The sequence below is a fragment of the Lycium barbarum genome, chromosome 6 (assembly GCF_019175385.1).
Source record: "Lycium barbarum isolate Lr01 chromosome 6, ASM1917538v2, whole genome shotgun sequence".
In the NCBI taxonomy this organism is placed as follows: Eukaryota; Viridiplantae; Streptophyta; class Magnoliopsida; order Solanales; family Solanaceae; genus Lycium; species Lycium barbarum.
The window spans coordinates 115,867,289-115,884,215 of NC_083342.1; the positions used below are offsets into that span (position 1 = coordinate 115,867,289).

Here is a 16,927-nt window from a genome sequence, read left to right on the forward strand (position 1 = left end):
CATGATAGCTAATTTCAATTGAGTCAATTATACATTTATACTAGCACTTTTCTCCAAGAGAAAAACGAAATGAATAGAAGAGAACAAAATCAAATAAGTTAGGATCTTCTTTTGGACATACGTGAGGCCCACTGCGTAAAGCATTGTGAAAAGCCCAGTAAAAGAAAACTAAGAAACTTCACATGTGAATAAGCCCATCGTCTTTTAACGATTTCTTTACAAAATAATTGCAAAAGCTTAAAGTCAAAAACGCACTTGGCAGTTGGCTCGGTTTTAGAATTAAACTAATTAAAAAAAAAAAAAAAAAGATTAAACTCTTTTGCTCTTGGACTTTAGGTTCAAGAATCATCAATGAGATCTTTTTGAGTGATTTGCACAAGGGCCAAGTGCACATATGACCTGTTGAAAGTTGTTCGACTAAGAATAAGTTTTCTTAGGCAAAAAAAACTTGCATCAATCCGACCTTAGAAACAAGATTTCACGGCAGAAGGTAAACGTTTGTTGTGCAATAACTAAGAAGAGGAAGAAGAAGATAACGGAGCAAACAAAGAAGATTAGCTTGGCTTCTGCGCAAGGGTGACATTCATAAATTGAGAAATGATCCAAAAAAAAAAAAAAAAAAGGAGCAGTCAGGATTTTTGTCTAAAGTTTGTCAGCACTAATTAGAAAATTAAACAACATTCTTAATTAATATGTAGCTAATTAGTGTTGGTACTTCAAGAGTCTATGAGTTTTTATCTAATTTTAGACCTATTTTAGTTTCATGTAGTACTAATATATTGTATATGACGATCACATATCTGTCTCCTTGATATCATGCTCTTATTTCTAATTCGATTTCTCGTTTATTATGACACATTCAGAGTGTCGACACATTTTGGACATTGAAATATGAAAGCGAAGTGTCAAACTTCATAAACTTTGCAGGAGTTTTGTACTTTTCTAAGCCTTCAGCTATCACCACCTTATTCTATGCAAATATATATTACTCCATAAGATGTGGTTTTATATATATAATCTGTGGAATTCATCAAATCTTATCCACAGATACATTGAAGATATGGCTCCAATATTTTTTTGTTCTTTCTTTTTAATATTAAGAATCACAGTTCTTTTTAATTGTGTGGTCCGAAGACTTAGAACGCTGGCGTTGCCTATAATATGTAATCTGGGGCGAAACTACGATTCTACTTATAGGTTCAGTAAATCTAATAGTTTTGACTTAAATTTTATATTTGTATATAAAAGTTCACTAAATATGTCTACATAATTTATCCAAACACAGTAAGCTGCCTTTTCTAAAATTCAAAATCCATAAACACAAAATTCTAACTTTGATTCGGTATATACAAATTAGACCAAGGTTTCGAATTTGGAAAATGTATTACTCCATTAATAGACAAGAGAAAGGGACCTCGCATAACAATCACTATAAACACAAGAGTGGCATTTATTGATTGTTCGAGCATATTATTATATAATAGCCAAATTTTGTTTCATCCATCATATAGATAACCTAGGATATCTCCTTTTGTTTGGCTAATATGCTCATGTATTTATCCAGAGTGCCTTTTATTAAGAAAAATCTCCAATGAAAAAATTACAAGTAAAGAGAGCCAAATCTTACTCTACCTATCCTAGTGAAAGATTTGTGTTTTTTTTGTATAAAAAGCAACAAAAACAACAACAACAAAAATAGACCAAGGTTGCCGTCAAGCTTATAAACACACAAGCTTCATAGTGATGTTTATACGATCGATTATTCCAAATTAACTAATTATTAAGAACTAACTGAGGAAATATCTAAAAATAAAAATATTGAAACATATATCCATGAAAAATAGAGGTAAGCTGTACTTTTTCAATTGTCAAAGTTGTACGACAAATATAGAAAAAAAGAGCGCAAAGAGGACAAAAAAAAAGGGAAGTAAAATGCGGTTAGTCAAATCGATATAAGCATGAAAGCCAACTCTCCATCTATGATTAGGGGTGCTTATCGAGCGGTTCGGTTGGATAATTGTACTTAACGATTCGGCTTATCGGATATCGGTTTTTAAATATCTCAATCCTCTAACCGATCAATAAGCTATCGGTTGGTTCGGTGTGGATTAGCGATTAACGGTCAGTTAGCGGTCGGTTTATCGGTTAATCAATAAAGTATATGAGTTTTTTTTCCTTCTATTGCTCGGACTATTGCATCAATACAAAATTATCAAAACACAAAAGGCTCAATATTGATAGTGTATAGGTTGCAAACTCACATTTGACCCTATTTGCTTCACCTCACAAGATTTAAATGGATGTATTACTCATGGTGGGTATTCTTGGGACACATGATTTTAAATTATTGGAAATACGAATTAAATTTTCACTAAAGTATCGTTATTAAATAAACTGTGCAGATTAAGTGTGATATTTTCATACTAAAGCGTGTCAATGTCCATAAGAAAACTTATTTCTTTCAAACAACCACTAGTAATTCTATCTCATTCTCATTTTCACCATAGAAGAGGGAAGAAACATCCAAGGAAAATAAAAATGTTTTGAATGATTCTAGTTGGTAACATGAGATAATAAGAAACAAGCACCAGGCAGAAGCAATAAGGAAAATGAGAAATTGCTACCATGTTGCGGGAAGAAAAATGAATTTTAGGCTCAAAGATTAGTATTTCTAATCTTTAGTACTTTATATACATAGGGATTTATTTATAATTTAATTATTCTTAACAGGTTAACGGCTAAACCGATAAGGAAAATGAGGAAACCGTCCCCCGCACCGTTAAGCCATTAACTATAAAATTCCAGACCATTCCCCATCCGTTAATCCAATTACCCGATACCAATAAACCTATTTTGCGGTTGGGTTATCGATTGCGATTCGGTTTTGAACAACCCTATCCATGATACTTGTACTCCCTCTATTCCAAAAAAATTATCTTAATTTGACTTGACGTAGAGTTTAAAAAATAAAATAAAGACTTTTGAAATGCGTGGTCCAAAACAACCTTTAGATATTTGTATGCATGTAAATCATTTCATAAAATTAAATTGTTTTGAAATATAGAAATGTGTCAATCTTTTTATGACAAACTAATAAGAAAGTAAGATAATTTTTTTGGGACAGAGTGAGTATCATTTTACTTCTTTTATTTGGAACATGTTCCAAAATGGCTTAATGCATATGCCGCCCCCTAAACTTGCCCCTCCCCCCCCCCCCCCCCCCCCCCCTTTTTTTTTCCATTTTCCACCTCAACTAAGTGTTGTTCCAATTGAACCTCTGAACTTGTCCTTAATTGTGTCTATCAAACACAATCAGACTTACATATTATTCCATCTTTAATGTAGCAACATGCTAATATATAGTCTAATTTAATTATGTTATCTTTTAATTAAGATTAGCATCAATTGAGAGGAGGAAAAAGAGTAGCTATTAATTAAGTTGGTAGTGGAAGAGTAGAATCGACACATCCATGACCTAAAGAATAGCTTACCACATGTCTAAAATATTACTCTACCTTCATTTTTCCAATTTAATTTCTGCTTCTAATAAAAATCAAATTTAAGGGGTTTAATAGACACATTTGAGGACAAGTTCAAAGATTCAATAGAAATAATACTCAGTTGAGATACCAAAATAGGAAAAAGGAGCGAGTTTAGGGGGCCGCATATGCATTAAGCCTTCCAAAATTATGAATTTCCGTGCAAGTTGTAACTTAAATAAAAGTATGACAACATATTAGTTATTACTGGTTCCTACCTGATAAGACTGGCAAGCTGTAGCTTAACTTATCAAATCTAGTGATGGATTGAGAACATATTCATATAAATTAAATTGAGAGTGCTACATCACCTTTTTATTTTCATAATCAGAATATAACATCCTCCTTATATTTTGTGCTGCATCACTTCTTCATGTTTAATTTAATTTAACTAAGAAGGTACAGGAGCTGTCCTTTTTTTCTTTTTTTTTAAATGAGCTGTACGTCCTATTTAATTAGGGCCATATATGCTGGCTGGTATGTTAAATTAAAATACGGGACAATTAATTTATGGGCAAAGAGTCAAATTTGTCACTGAACTATACGAGACAATACATATTTACCCTCAACTACTAGTTGGGTCAAATGTAGATATGTTGATTTTGTACAGCTCTTAAGTAATAGTTAATTTCCACCATTTATAATTATTTTACTGTTTGATTTGAATTTATCAGCAAAAGGCCGTACTGATCGATTTGTTAAGGAGGTTTTGACTCTTCGTCATTTACTATTTAACATATTTTTTTCAATTATTTTATTAGTTACATAACTCTCATCTTTTCTCTTTATGTTTTAGATACTTGGTTCGATAAACTAGAAACGTTTAATTAAATCACGATTAATTTTTTTTATTTCCATCAATCAATTACGACTGATCAAGAATGGGGGTAATCTAGTACATAGTCAATCTAGTCAGGTAGAGCCGTAGAGCTTAATCCAAAATGTGGCAAGAATGGTTTAATTTAATTAATCATGAAAACCAAGTTGGTACTTATTATTCCTAAGGGGTTTAAGGCGGCATTTGTCCCTTGTACTCTATCACTCTCAATATGATCGAAATGCTTTCATTTTTAACAATTTTTCAGTTGAAGAAACCATTGAGTTTGTCCCTTCCATCCACGAATTTTTTTTGTCATAGATATACGCATAGACCATAGTACTCTTCTAGTAATTTGGCATTTTGCCTTTTTTTCTCCTTTATGAACGTGAACTCAATCTACACTGAGAAGTATTAGAAAGAAAGAAAAAATAGATGCTCTTTTCTCGTAGAATATATATGAGAATTATATTGATTTTTTTTTCTTAAAAAAATCGTCTATTATATTTAGTTGGAAAACCTCATATAAGTGCATAAAAACACGTGTTTTAACTAGCATGAGATATTTAATTAGTTGGAAAATTGTAAAGTTAATGGGCCGACGTTACCAACCGTGCAATTAATGGTATCAATTTGTGGGTGAAATCTTTGTAAATTCAATCACGAGCGGGAATGAATATATGAGTATATAGCAAAGTGAAGGTGTCTTCCTAAATTGCATCAAGTACATGATAACACGCGAATTGACAACACATGAATGGAGTATATATGAGCATATACCAAAATGAAGTACGTATATAGCAAAACTAAGGTGTCTCTTTTCTTCTTCATTCTTTTAAGGCCAGGTCTATACAAAAGTACACGAGTACATGACGAGTGACAACACAAGAATCGTTTCCTAGATTAACGACACCCATCACCAGAAAAGCTAATTACGACTCTATGCAGAAATTAATGCAAATACTATTTATATCCTCCTGTATATACAGAGAAAGAGGAAATGGTAATTGAATTTGCATCTTCCTCTTGAGCCAGAATTTTCTCTAAAAGAATTTAAAATATAAAGAAGTAACACAGAATGCGGATTCGATAATTAGTATATATGTACATATACATTAAACAAGATTTGACATTTGTATATTCATCGTCGGAACACATGTTCTTCACCTGAGTCTTGATCAACATGCCTAATCCAATGCTTTGGATTTTTTCTGGACTTCAGACTTCCATCATAATTACTGCTTGCTATATAAGCAATCTCTAATCCATAATTTCCAAATGGAAGTGTTATTGCTCTCACAACATTTACTTTGTCATCCAGCACCCCTTTCCAGCTGAACCTACTGCTTACACTTATATTATTCATTTTGCTTTCACTTTTACATACCAAAATTGCTCCATGTTGACTCAATTTAACACTACTTAAAGCTCTGGCAAAGTCTTTTTTCCCACCATCAACAATCAGAAAATCAACCCTATTGATCAGCTTTTTTCTCATTACCTCCTCCACCTCTCCCACCACGACTTCCGGCAAGGACACGTCAGCCAATAACTTGTGCATGGTGCTGACGTATTCTACTCTTGATGCTTCATCCGGTACGACACATACATGCCTCCCATGTGTGTGTTTCGCCGCGATGGCCAGGCCTGTCGTAAAAGACATACAGTACTTAAGTACCTAATTAATAAAAAGATGCATATGATCTCTCAATTAACAGTAATTTTAAGCTTTTGGATGAGGTGATTATACGATTTAATTACTGTAACATGGTACCACAGCATGCAAAGCTCTCGATTTAATTATCAGTGTCACCCGTTAATATTACAAAAAATTAAATGAGATTAAGTGTGTTCTATTTAACAGTTATATAACTTTAAAGATAAAAGTGATCACACAATTTAATACCTGTGCTTGTGGGGATATTTGCGTTGCCACTTTCTTGTTTCCTCCGTACTTCAACTATTAATTTTGCGTTATATCCTGCAGCTATGGCTGATAAAAATTCCGCAGCAGTTGTTTTACTTGATATTCCACACTGCATGCATATGAGTCCAATTAATCAATTGAAGGAAAAAAGAATAGAAGGCACGTATATAGATATATAGACAAATTAATAGAAGTAAACTGTTTTTGCTTACTATTTGTATGGTGTCAAGATAAGCTTTAGAAGCTGTTTCTGGAGACCAAACTAATGTCATCTCTACTACTTCTTCTTCGTCTTCTTCTTTTAAGGAGGATGTTTTCCTTTCAGTACATGAAAGAAATTAAATGGTGGATTAATTATCTTGTACAAGAGGTGTTTGGTTGCTATTATATATAAATTACATACATAGTTTGTTTCTTGAAAACCGTTGGTATTTTGTATCCACAACACCAAACCTGCCTTAGTAGCTAAGCTAGTCAATGAGGTTTTTCTAATTTTTAAAACTGTCTTTTTCTACCTACAGATAATTTAAACTTAGTACTCCTATTAATTTTAGTTATGAGCAACAGATCCAGAACACGGAGCCTAAAGGGTATAAAAATACACAGTATTTACCAAAAGGGATGATCAAAAATTTATATACCAAAAGGGGTATATCGTGGATCAGCCCACGATATACCCCAAATTTTTTTTGCGGCTGTCAACAAAAATTAAAAAAAATAAAAATTTAAACGTATAACAAAAATTAAAAAAAAAAAAAACGCCTTTTATCCCATTCAATTTCGATTTTCCCCCAAATTGGCGTAAAATTTTCAGTTTTATTTACTTATAAGATGATGATACGCAATAGATTTCAACGTAAAACTCCCGGGGTAATGTAGCTGTGAATGTCAATTTCACTTCTGCGGTTTCAATTTTTGAAAATAAAGCTGACTAATTTTCTCGATATATAAAGTTGATTAAAATAACCTTACAGTCAAACACTAAGTTTTTTCAAACAAAACTTATTTCGGGCACCTTTTCAACCCCTAAAATGACTATCCGAACGTCTACGTATCCTTGATGTATTGAGCCTACATTATTGTACGCAGAAAAAAATATCAGGTTCTATATAAAATATTGACGTTTCGGAGTCTTCACACACGACTAATCATTGGTCAAAGTATGAAAAAACACACTAAGTGTTGCAAAAAAAAAAAAAAGTTTACCAAATTTTTTTTTTAGTGCTCGAAAAAAAAAAAAAACTTTAGAGGTAAAACGTGGACTGATCCACGTTATACAAAATATATTGTATAATGTGGATCAGTCCACGTTATACGTTTAAATTTTTTTTTTTTTTTTAATTTTTGTTGACAGCCGCAAAATTTTTTTGGGGTATATCGTGGGCTGATCCACGATATACCCCTTTTGGTATATAAATTTTTGGTCATCCCCTTTTGATAAATACCGTGTATTTTTATACCCTTTAGGCTCCGGACTCAACAGATCCATCTCCTAGATATCATTCTTTGTTTTTTAAACTCTATTTTATCATTTGGTACGACATTATATAATTTGGGTGTTGATATTGAGATATAACACACAAGCCAACAACCTTTATAAACTACGGCGTACTTTTCTGAAGCATCTAGCTAATTAGCTTGTTATATATGTGCATGAACCTAATGTAAGACATGTAATTTATGCTAGCTAATCGACAAAATACGCACATTTACGTGGATAGGCATGGTTGGTTAAATTAATACTTTTAAAAAAAAAATTGTTAAGAATTTGAATTATAGTATAAAGGAAATACGCATGGAAGTGATGCATCGTTGAGTCAACTTCTCCAGTTGTAATTAGTTGGAGTGTGATAACTACTAAATAAAAGTGGATGTGTTATAAATATTATTTAATTATGAATGTCTATTTTTAGGAGATACTTTAGGGTTTGTGACTTTGACACCAAGTTAACTTTCTCCTATAAATAGAGATGTTCTCTTCATTGTATAGAATCTCTAACAAGAGAAATAAGAATTCTCCTTTCTTTTCTTTTTCTCTACAATATTATTCTTACTTGCTTTATTATTTTATAACAGGATGTTCCCTTTTTAGATTTCTTTTCCCAACTAGTTGCTTACAAAACTACATTTAGCCCCTCAATTCTTCTCCTACTCTATAAATCTAAATAGTCAAATCAGATAATTATGTTAAATTTTTATATAAGGTCTACCAATTAATTTATCTAATCAAAATCCACTAGGGCCGTACAGAGTTCAGCGTAGACCTTACCGTATATTAAGATCTAAAAATAAATAAATAAACAAAAATTAGGAAGATGTGATAACTTATCATGGCGGCCTAGATGATGAATGATGCTCATCAATTATTTATGTTTTATTCCCGACAATTATATGCACAAACTATATAAGTTGCTCAATCCATTAATAATCAAAACTTTAGCGGTAACTTCATGAATTAAGCTTGTTACATCATTCGTTCGTCTCAAAACTTCTGTTAGGGGTCGTTTGGTTGGAAACAAGTTATTCCAGGATAACTTATCCTAGGATTAGTTATTCCACCTTCCCATAGGGGAAAAATAACATTACTATCCCGGAATTAGTTATACCGCGACTTTATCCCAACCAAACATGGGATAAACTCATCTCAAATAGAATCACGAGATTATTTATCCTTATCCCTCATACCAAACTAGCCCTTAAATTATAGCTAGCGTGGAGGAATATTAGTGATAATAAGAGCTGAAATACCATCCACAATGAAATAAATATTTAAGCTGTTAGATAGTGATAGTATAAAAAGTCTTTATAATATCATTTATCAATGTATATAACATAAATCTTATTGATAATTATCAAAATCTAGTGCGAAATATTATTAATAATTATTGAAATCTAATTAAACAATGAAGATTACTAGGGTTCAAATTCCAGCAAAGAGTAACATAAAAATTAGTAGGCTATTTCTGCCCATTTATCTAAGCTGTAATTAGAGAGCATATATCTAAAATTTGTGCGGAAGATAACAGCTGTTCGGTGAATAGTCGATGTGTACATTTTCCAAACTGACCCGAAAATCACAATTTACCAAAGAAAAAGAAAAACAAAGTATCTAAAGCGTATGAATATTATTTTTGGTTGATCAATCCGACCCCCCTGCCAACCATACCATCTCTTTTCTTCTTTGTTTTAATTTAAAAAGGTATCAAAAAACGGGTGAATGGTTTTGTGACACATACTAGGTTTTTTAATTAAACCTCCTTTCCTTACCTGATAATTAAGGTTTTGGCAAGCTGCAGCTTAATTATCAAATCTTGAGTTATATATTCGAGAACATGTTCATGTAAGTTACGTAAAAATTGTGGGAAATGATGTTCGATGTTTTATTCATATAGGCGGATCCATGATTTAAAGTTTATAATTTCGACAATAAATTCAAGTTAATATATAATAATAGTTAGGTTCACAATCAAATTTATATATATAGTGAATTTTTAACTTTATAAGGTTAGATCTGTTCCCTGCTTTTTAAGATGCGTAAAAGGGAAAATGGTGTACAATTCATGGGATTTTATTATATTAAGGGTTATTTGCACTTTGTCTCTATTTTGTGTTGGTCTTTAATTTTTGTCCCTCAAGTAAATAACAGACATAATTTTATATTTTCGCATCATAATATTTCATAAGCTATGTTCCGCACTTGCCCTACCAGCCGTAAGTTCAATTTAGAACTGCAAAAATTAAGGCCATTTGAAGGACAAACCGTGCAATTTCTTCTTGTATTAAGCCGCAAGCAAAATTATCAAGTGATTCCAAATCTTATGTCATTTCAACCAAAAAGCCTTACGCCAGATATTTTTATGGGCCAGCATCAGTTATAGCCCAATTGCCAACAAAAATCAATCCTCTTAACCGTTCGTTATATTGGCCGTTAAAGAAGATTAACGAACACTCACTCTTTGTACATAGCTTGAGAACAAAGCACCAAAACTGATGCTTCTTGTAGCAAATTCAAACCAAACATGGAACTTAACACACCCAACACTTACTTTCTCACAAAAATGCAAAACACAAGTGGACATTGATCAACTTCATGCCCGATTAATAACCACAAGACTAATGAAAAATCCATTTTTGACCACAAAACTTATCTTGAAATTCTCTTCTTCCCCTTACACACCCATCATTGAATTTGCTCGTTTTCTATTCTTTTCTGATAATTTCTGTTGTTCAAAGCGAAACCAACAAGACCCATTTCTTTGGAATGTAATAATGAAGTCTTTTTCACATGGAAATGACCCTTATAAGGCTTTTGAAGTGTTCTGTTTAATGCTTAAAAATGGTGTTTTTGTGGATGAGTATTCTTTATCTATAGTGTTGAAAGCATGTTCAAAAATGGGTTTTGTTAAGCATGGAATGCAAGTTCATGGACTGTTGAGAAAATTAGGATTTGGGGCTGATGTATTTTTGCAAAATTGTTTGATTTCTATGTATGTAAGGTGCGGGTATGTTGAGTATGGTCACCAGGTGTTTGATAGAATGTCTATGAGAGACTCCGTTTCGTATAATACTATGATTGATGGGTATGTGAAATGTGGAATGCTTGATGTTGCTTGTAGTTTGTTTGATTTTATGCCAATGGAGATGAGGAATTTGGTTTCTTGGAATGCTATGCTTACTGGTTATGTGAAATTGGATCAAGGGTTTGACGTTGTTTGGGATTTGTTTGATAAAATGCCCGAAAGGGATTTGGTTTCTTGGAATTTGATGCTTTATTGTTGTGTTAAAAGTGGAAATTTTGAAAAGGGTAATGCTTTGTTTGACATGATACCGAAGAAAGATGTTGTTAGTTGGGCTATAATGGTAGATGGGTATGCAAAAATTGGTAAGATTGATATCGCAAGACGTTTTTTTGATGACATGCCTGAAAGGGATGTGATTTCTTGCAATTCTATTATGGCTGGGTATGTAAAGAATGGTCACTGCGTTGAAGCGTTAAAAGTGTTTCATGATATGTTAAGAGGGAGTAGTTTGGCTCCTGATAGTACCACCGTGTTGATTGCGCTTTCTGCAGTGGCAGAGTTAGGTTACATTGATGATGGGATTGGACTACACTGTTATATAGAGGAGAATGGGTTTCTTGTTTCTGGAAAGCTTGGTGTCGCTTTGATAGGCATGTATGCAAAATGTGGCAATATAGATAGTGCAATGGGCGTGTTCAGAGAAATCGAAGAAAAAACCGTTGATCATTGGAATGCTATGATTGGTGGGTTAGCCATTCATGGCTTTGGGGACCTAGCTTTTCAAATGTTCATGGAGATGGAAAGATTTTCATTAGATATAGATGATATCACATTTATAACGGTTTTGAATGCTTGTGGTCATTCTGGACTGGTGAAGGAAGGCATGATCTGTTTCGAAATCATGAGAAGGGCACATCATATGGAACCTAAACTCCAGCATTATGGATGCATGGTTGACATCCTTAGCCGAGCAGGGTATATGGAGGAGGCCATAAAATTTGTCGATGAAATGCCAATCTGTCCTAATGATGTAGTTTGGCGAACGTTGCTAAGTTCATGCAGGAATCAAGAAAACGTCCACATTGGAGACCCAATGGATAAGCATTTAGTTGAACTAAATTCTCATAATTCAAGTTCCTATGTGCTTTTGTCTAACGTATTTGCTCAATTTGGTAAGTGGGACTATGTGAGAAGGGTTCGGACAATAATGAAAGAAAGAGACCTGAAGAAAATTGTTGGAAGCAGTAGGATTGAGCTCCAAGGAATTGTCCACGAGTTCTCTGTGGGAGACAAATCCCATGATCAAGTTGAAGAGATCTATTCCACATTACAGATGGTTTGTGTATAGCTGTGAGGTCTCTCCTTTGTGGTCGAGGAGTTTACCTCCATTCATGAAGCCAATTTTAACTAGTCATTTGCATTTTCTAGCTCAGGACAGGGAATTATTTTAAGCTGTTCCTCTGTAATTAGCAAAGTACCAGGAAAGACAATCCTGCAACTTGTAAATTTAAGTCAATGTGTCTAATAAGAGAAGTTCAAAATATAACTGCATGCAGTTAAACACTCTTTTACCTCCTTCACAATTCATAGAGTACCACATCTTGAATCCCCCATGCCACACCTAACTACCTCAAGGTCCAAGAATATGTGGATGTTAAATTCCACCCGTTAATGGGATAGGCATTGACATCATTAAAAATAAGATTGTAACATAGTAATAAAGAAAATGTAAATGCAAGGACTTCTAGTATTTTTTTAATTTTTTTTTTTATGTTGTATAATATTGACCTGAGATAAGTTTACATAGAGTAACATGGTAAGTGAGAATTTTGGAATTGAGGCTTAGTAGGCGTTTGGCCATCCCATGGTTTGAGACCATGGTTTCAAATCAGTGTTTGGACATACATTTGGAACCATAGTTTGAAACTATGGTTTCAACTTTTTAAATATAAAATTTAACCCATAAGTTTATATTTTGTAAAAAAAGACCCATAAGTTGACAGATATTTTTAACAATTACCCCATCAATCATTTACCAATTTTATTAACTTCCACCAAATTTTATTTATGTCTACCAACCTTTTAATTTTGTAAAAAAAGACCTATAGTTTAATTTTATTTATTGAACTAAAATTTGATCAATTGATGTTGTATTTTTAGAAAGGTCTTCTAGTATTAATTTTGAGCCGGTTGTTATGAATTAGTGTATTAATTTTGTTATGAACTGTGACTTCCTCATTTGGTAAGATTGTAAACGAATTGAGAATGTTTTGATAGTTTTCACAACTTGTGAGGTTTTTATATCTATAAGAAAAAATACTCCTTAAAATATCCAAAATGCATGTCCAAACATGATTTCAAACTATAGTTTCAAACCATGTCCAAACGGGGCTACTGTTATTGTACTTGTTTGAGGCATCGCTGAGCTAGATTATTATAGTTTGTGCGTCCAAGCAGCCAATACCAGATAAGAGCTTCAAAATAGCAAGTGTTTATAGTAAAGGGAACAGGGAGAGTGATCCAGTGGGATTCAGTAACTAAGTGAGTAATAGTTGATTCAAAGTTGAAGATTGTCATTGGTAGTGGATTAGGGTCCTTCCTATAGTAGAGAGACCAGCCCTAATGGTCCACCTAAGACGTGCGGTTAAGAGTCTTGGGAGTTGGAAATAAGCCATTCCACTCATTCATGGACAGAACATGAATGTCTAGAATCCATATTATAGAAGGAGGAGACATTGCTTTTGCTAATTGAAATTGAAGGCTGATATAAAATCGATCTATTTCCAGCATCATATCCACAGTTAGCTCATTTATCCTAATTAGCAGTTCTAGCTCTATTTCAAGGTCACGATGATTGATTCTTGGAGGTGGTTGTGAATATCTCGGAAGGTGGACATTGTGGGTTCACTCAGTAACCCCCTGTTTGGATGGTGATTTCTCGTGGTTCATTAATGTATGGTTTTCTACGAAACCATGTTTGTTTCTATTGTTCTTAAAATTATGTGGTATGGTATTGTAAACCCGTGGTTCATTCCATGATTATATAACCATAAAAAGTCTCAATTTTGAAAATCACGGATTTGGTGATTTTTTTGTGGTTACGTATTTCATTTCTCTATTATACCCCACCCTCCACCATCTGCCCCACCTCACCCCCACCCTACCCTACCACTCACCCCCACCCCAACCCACTCCCCTGCCACCCACCCCCTGTTGACACCCAATTTTGTCCCTCCTTATTTAATTGTATTCATTCGGGCGTCTAAATTTACTGACGAGCTAAATACTTTATTTTTCACAATATTTTATTGCTGCTACTATTAATATCACTACTTTTATTTTTAACATTACGAGCATTACTTTATCACAAATTTTAAATGGTTCGTCATCGTTTCATTTTCGGGTGGACTCGTTAAATTAATTACAAGACAACATTTTGTTAAATCCTTATTTACATATTAATTATTAATTATCTTCACATAGTATATATTGTACTAGTTATTAAATTAGAAGCCCAAAAATAATTAAATAGAGGATCAACATTTTCAGCTAAATTATTAGCCCATATTCTAATTAATTCAACCAGTCCATTATCCACAATACCAGCCCAAGTAATCAGCCCACATTATTCCCCTACCCAAAAATAATTCAGCCCAATTCTAACATCAACTACCCGACCCGGTCCAGCCCAAACGAATTATCGACCCGGCCCAACTCCCATTTTAACAAAAATGAAACCCTGGGGTTTCATTTTCTTCTTGGTCCGCCTCCTTCGTCTCTCTCTTCTCTCTCTTTCTACGCTCCCCTTTCTCTTCCTCTCTTTCCTCTTCCTCTCCCTCACGTTCTCTCTCTACACCTCCACACTCCCCTGTTCCCCCATGCCTCTGCTCCCCACTTCCTTTTGTTCCCCACGCCAATCGTCTCTCTCTCATACGCTCCTCTCTCCTCACTCTATAAAGCGGAGTGAAAGACGAAATCAATAAGGACATCGACAAAATTTGGAATCTACAAATTCCCCTACAAAACACAAGATTCGAGAAATCATTCAGGTCTGCTTTTTGAATATTTCTGGAGAAGAAGAACTTCTGGGTTGTGGTAATTCGAGTTTCGAAATCGTTCGTCGTGTTCGAGAGTAGATTCGAGACCTCGACGCCCCATTCACTGCACCAACAAAAGGCATGATCATTTCGCATACGAGTCCGAGGGACTCGTTTTCTTCCGTATTTGGCGTTGGGCTAAAAGCCCAACATGATTCCGCTCTCTGTCCAGCCGCAACAGTCCACAAAAAAAAAAAGACTGGGCCAAAGCCCAACAGCTGCAAACAGATCACAGCAGTCCGAATGGGCCAAGCCCATTTACATTATATCTACCCTTCCATTTTTATTGTTGTGTGCATTTAATATGCATTGTATGACTAACATTTGTGCTTGTTAATTAAAATAAGCTTTAGTAACATTAAGGGTTTTAGTTTAGTAATGGGTAGTTAATTGCACAAATTACATTCACTTCTATTTTTAAAACTATTTATAGTATCTATAACATTTATTTGAGTAATTGATTTTCAAAATAGCGTGACTACATCTTTTGGCTAAGGGAATCATAATTTATGCTTACTATTTTAGAAGTTTAAAACGTCACAAATCTTACACTAACGTTAGCTTATTCTAAGAAATAAAAGCAAATTAGTTTCAACGGATAACTTTTTCACTTTAGTTTCTGTTCAACACTTGAAGTACATATTTGTTTAAAATAACCTTCGCACAATATACGTTGAACTAATAGCCTTTCTATAAAACTTTATTAAATAACTCTTTTAAATTTGTTAGTCATTTTCTCCAAAACATATAAACATTACACATCCTGTTTCTTTTAGTTCATTTGTAATTAAACTCTTTTATGCAACTATTATTTTCTACAAGTTTCACTTTAAATAACTTTAGCAATACTTACAAGGTATTTTCTTAAATATTTAAATATTTACACCTACATTTAGCCTTTAATTAAATAACATAAGTCCGGTCGGTTAACCATTGTTAATGGGTCTTAAAGGATGCCTAATACCTTCCCTTTAGACTAATTGAACCCTTACCTAGAATCTTAAGTTTCGCAGACCTTAAACAGAGCTAACTTTAGAAAATAACTTTAATAAACTTTAGGTGTCCTAATTCATCATAAATAATTAGGTGGCGACTCCTTAAAACAAATAAACAAAAAATAGGAATCATCAATATGTCGTACTTCTAATTTAACCCGGGTTAAAAAGGGGTGTGACACCCCCACCACGCCAACCACAACCCACTACCCCTCACCACCACCCAATCCCACCCCATAACAACTCACGCCCACCCTTATCCTACAACACCCAAGTCACACCACCTACCCCTCCACCACCCTCACCCACTACCCCTCACCACCACCCAAACCCACCCCTACAACCACTCACCCCCACCCTACCACCCACTACCCCCACTCTCATCCCACAACTACCCACCTCACACCACCCCCATCCACTACCTACTTATTTTTTAAAGTTCCCATTTTATTCTTTATCTGAGTTTTATTAATATATATAAATTAATTTCTAATTAAGAGTTAAAGATATATTAATAAACTTACAAGTTATTATACAGTATCATACAGTCAAACAAAATAATACAAATGTTATTAAATCACAACAAACAATACAGTCTATCCGAACATTGTGTTCATTAATACGGTGCAATACAATACAACAACATATTGTACATTAATGAACCACGGAAAACAACCATCCAAACAGAGGGTAAGAGGGCACATTGCTGAAGGTTCGTCGCATCACCCTGCAATGGAGCGTTGCACAGGGTACGTAGCTTTGGCTGATATGGGCTGGACCTCGCTTTGAGCCAGTTGGCTCTGGCCCAGGTCAGGTTTTGAACTACCACAGGATGAAAGAGTGAAAATTAAGGATATAAAATGATCAGATACTATTTGTGAATAGCCGACTAGGAAACCTACCAAGTTTTTACTATTTCACGTCCTCTTCAAATTAGGCCATCAACAGTACAAATTGGGACATGTTTGTCATGGATCACCACTGATTTTCACTGAAGTGGGTTTTTCAAAATGACATCAACACGGGGGTAGA

The 16,927-nt window shown here is 34.0% G+C and overlaps 2 protein-coding genes across 2 annotated transcripts; one reads left to right on the top strand and one right to left on the bottom strand.

Moving 5' to 3' along the window:
- Window positions 1-5,465: 5,465 nt before the first annotated feature.
- On the bottom strand, window positions 5,466-6,664 carry LOC132644451 (uncharacterized). The gene is made up of 3 exons (XM_060361046.1): window positions 6,496-6,664; window positions 6,263-6,392; window positions 5,466-6,003 (listed from the first exon to the last, which is right to left on the bottom strand). Exons 1-3 carry the CDS (start codon window positions 6,553-6,555, stop codon window positions 5,498-5,500), a joined length of 696 nt encoding a protein of 231 aa, XP_060217029.1. The 5' UTR covers window positions 6,556-6,664; the 3' UTR covers window positions 5,466-5,497.
- A 3,460-nt stretch (window positions 6,665-10,124) lies between these two features.
- LOC132645712 (pentatricopeptide repeat-containing protein At2g45350, chloroplastic) lies at window positions 10,125-12,349 on the top strand. The gene has a single exon (XM_060362862.1). It carries the CDS (start codon window positions 10,274-10,276, stop codon window positions 12,149-12,151), a length of 1,878 nt encoding a protein of 625 aa, XP_060218845.1. The 5' UTR covers window positions 10,125-10,273; the 3' UTR covers window positions 12,152-12,349.
- The last annotated feature ends 4,578 nt before the right edge of the window (window positions 12,350-16,927 follow it).

Bases quoted from the DNA above. Each gene is read 5' to 3' on its own strand.
- LOC132644451 (XM_060361046.1), bottom strand. From the start codon at position 6,555: ATGACATTAGTTTGGTCTCCAGAAACAGCTTCTAAAGCTTATCTTGAC. The intron at 6,393-6,495 runs GTAAGCAAAAAC...ATATGCATGCAG, and splicing joins ATCTTGACACCATACAAATA to TGTGGAATATCAAGTAAAAC. The intron at 6,004-6,262 runs GTATTAAATTGT...CTTTTACGACAG, and splicing joins AAATATCCCCACAAGCACAG to GCCTGGCCATCGCGGCGAAA.
- LOC132645712 (XM_060362862.1), top strand. From the start codon at position 10,274: ATGCTTCTTGTAGCAAATTCAAACCAAACATGGAACTTAACACACCCA.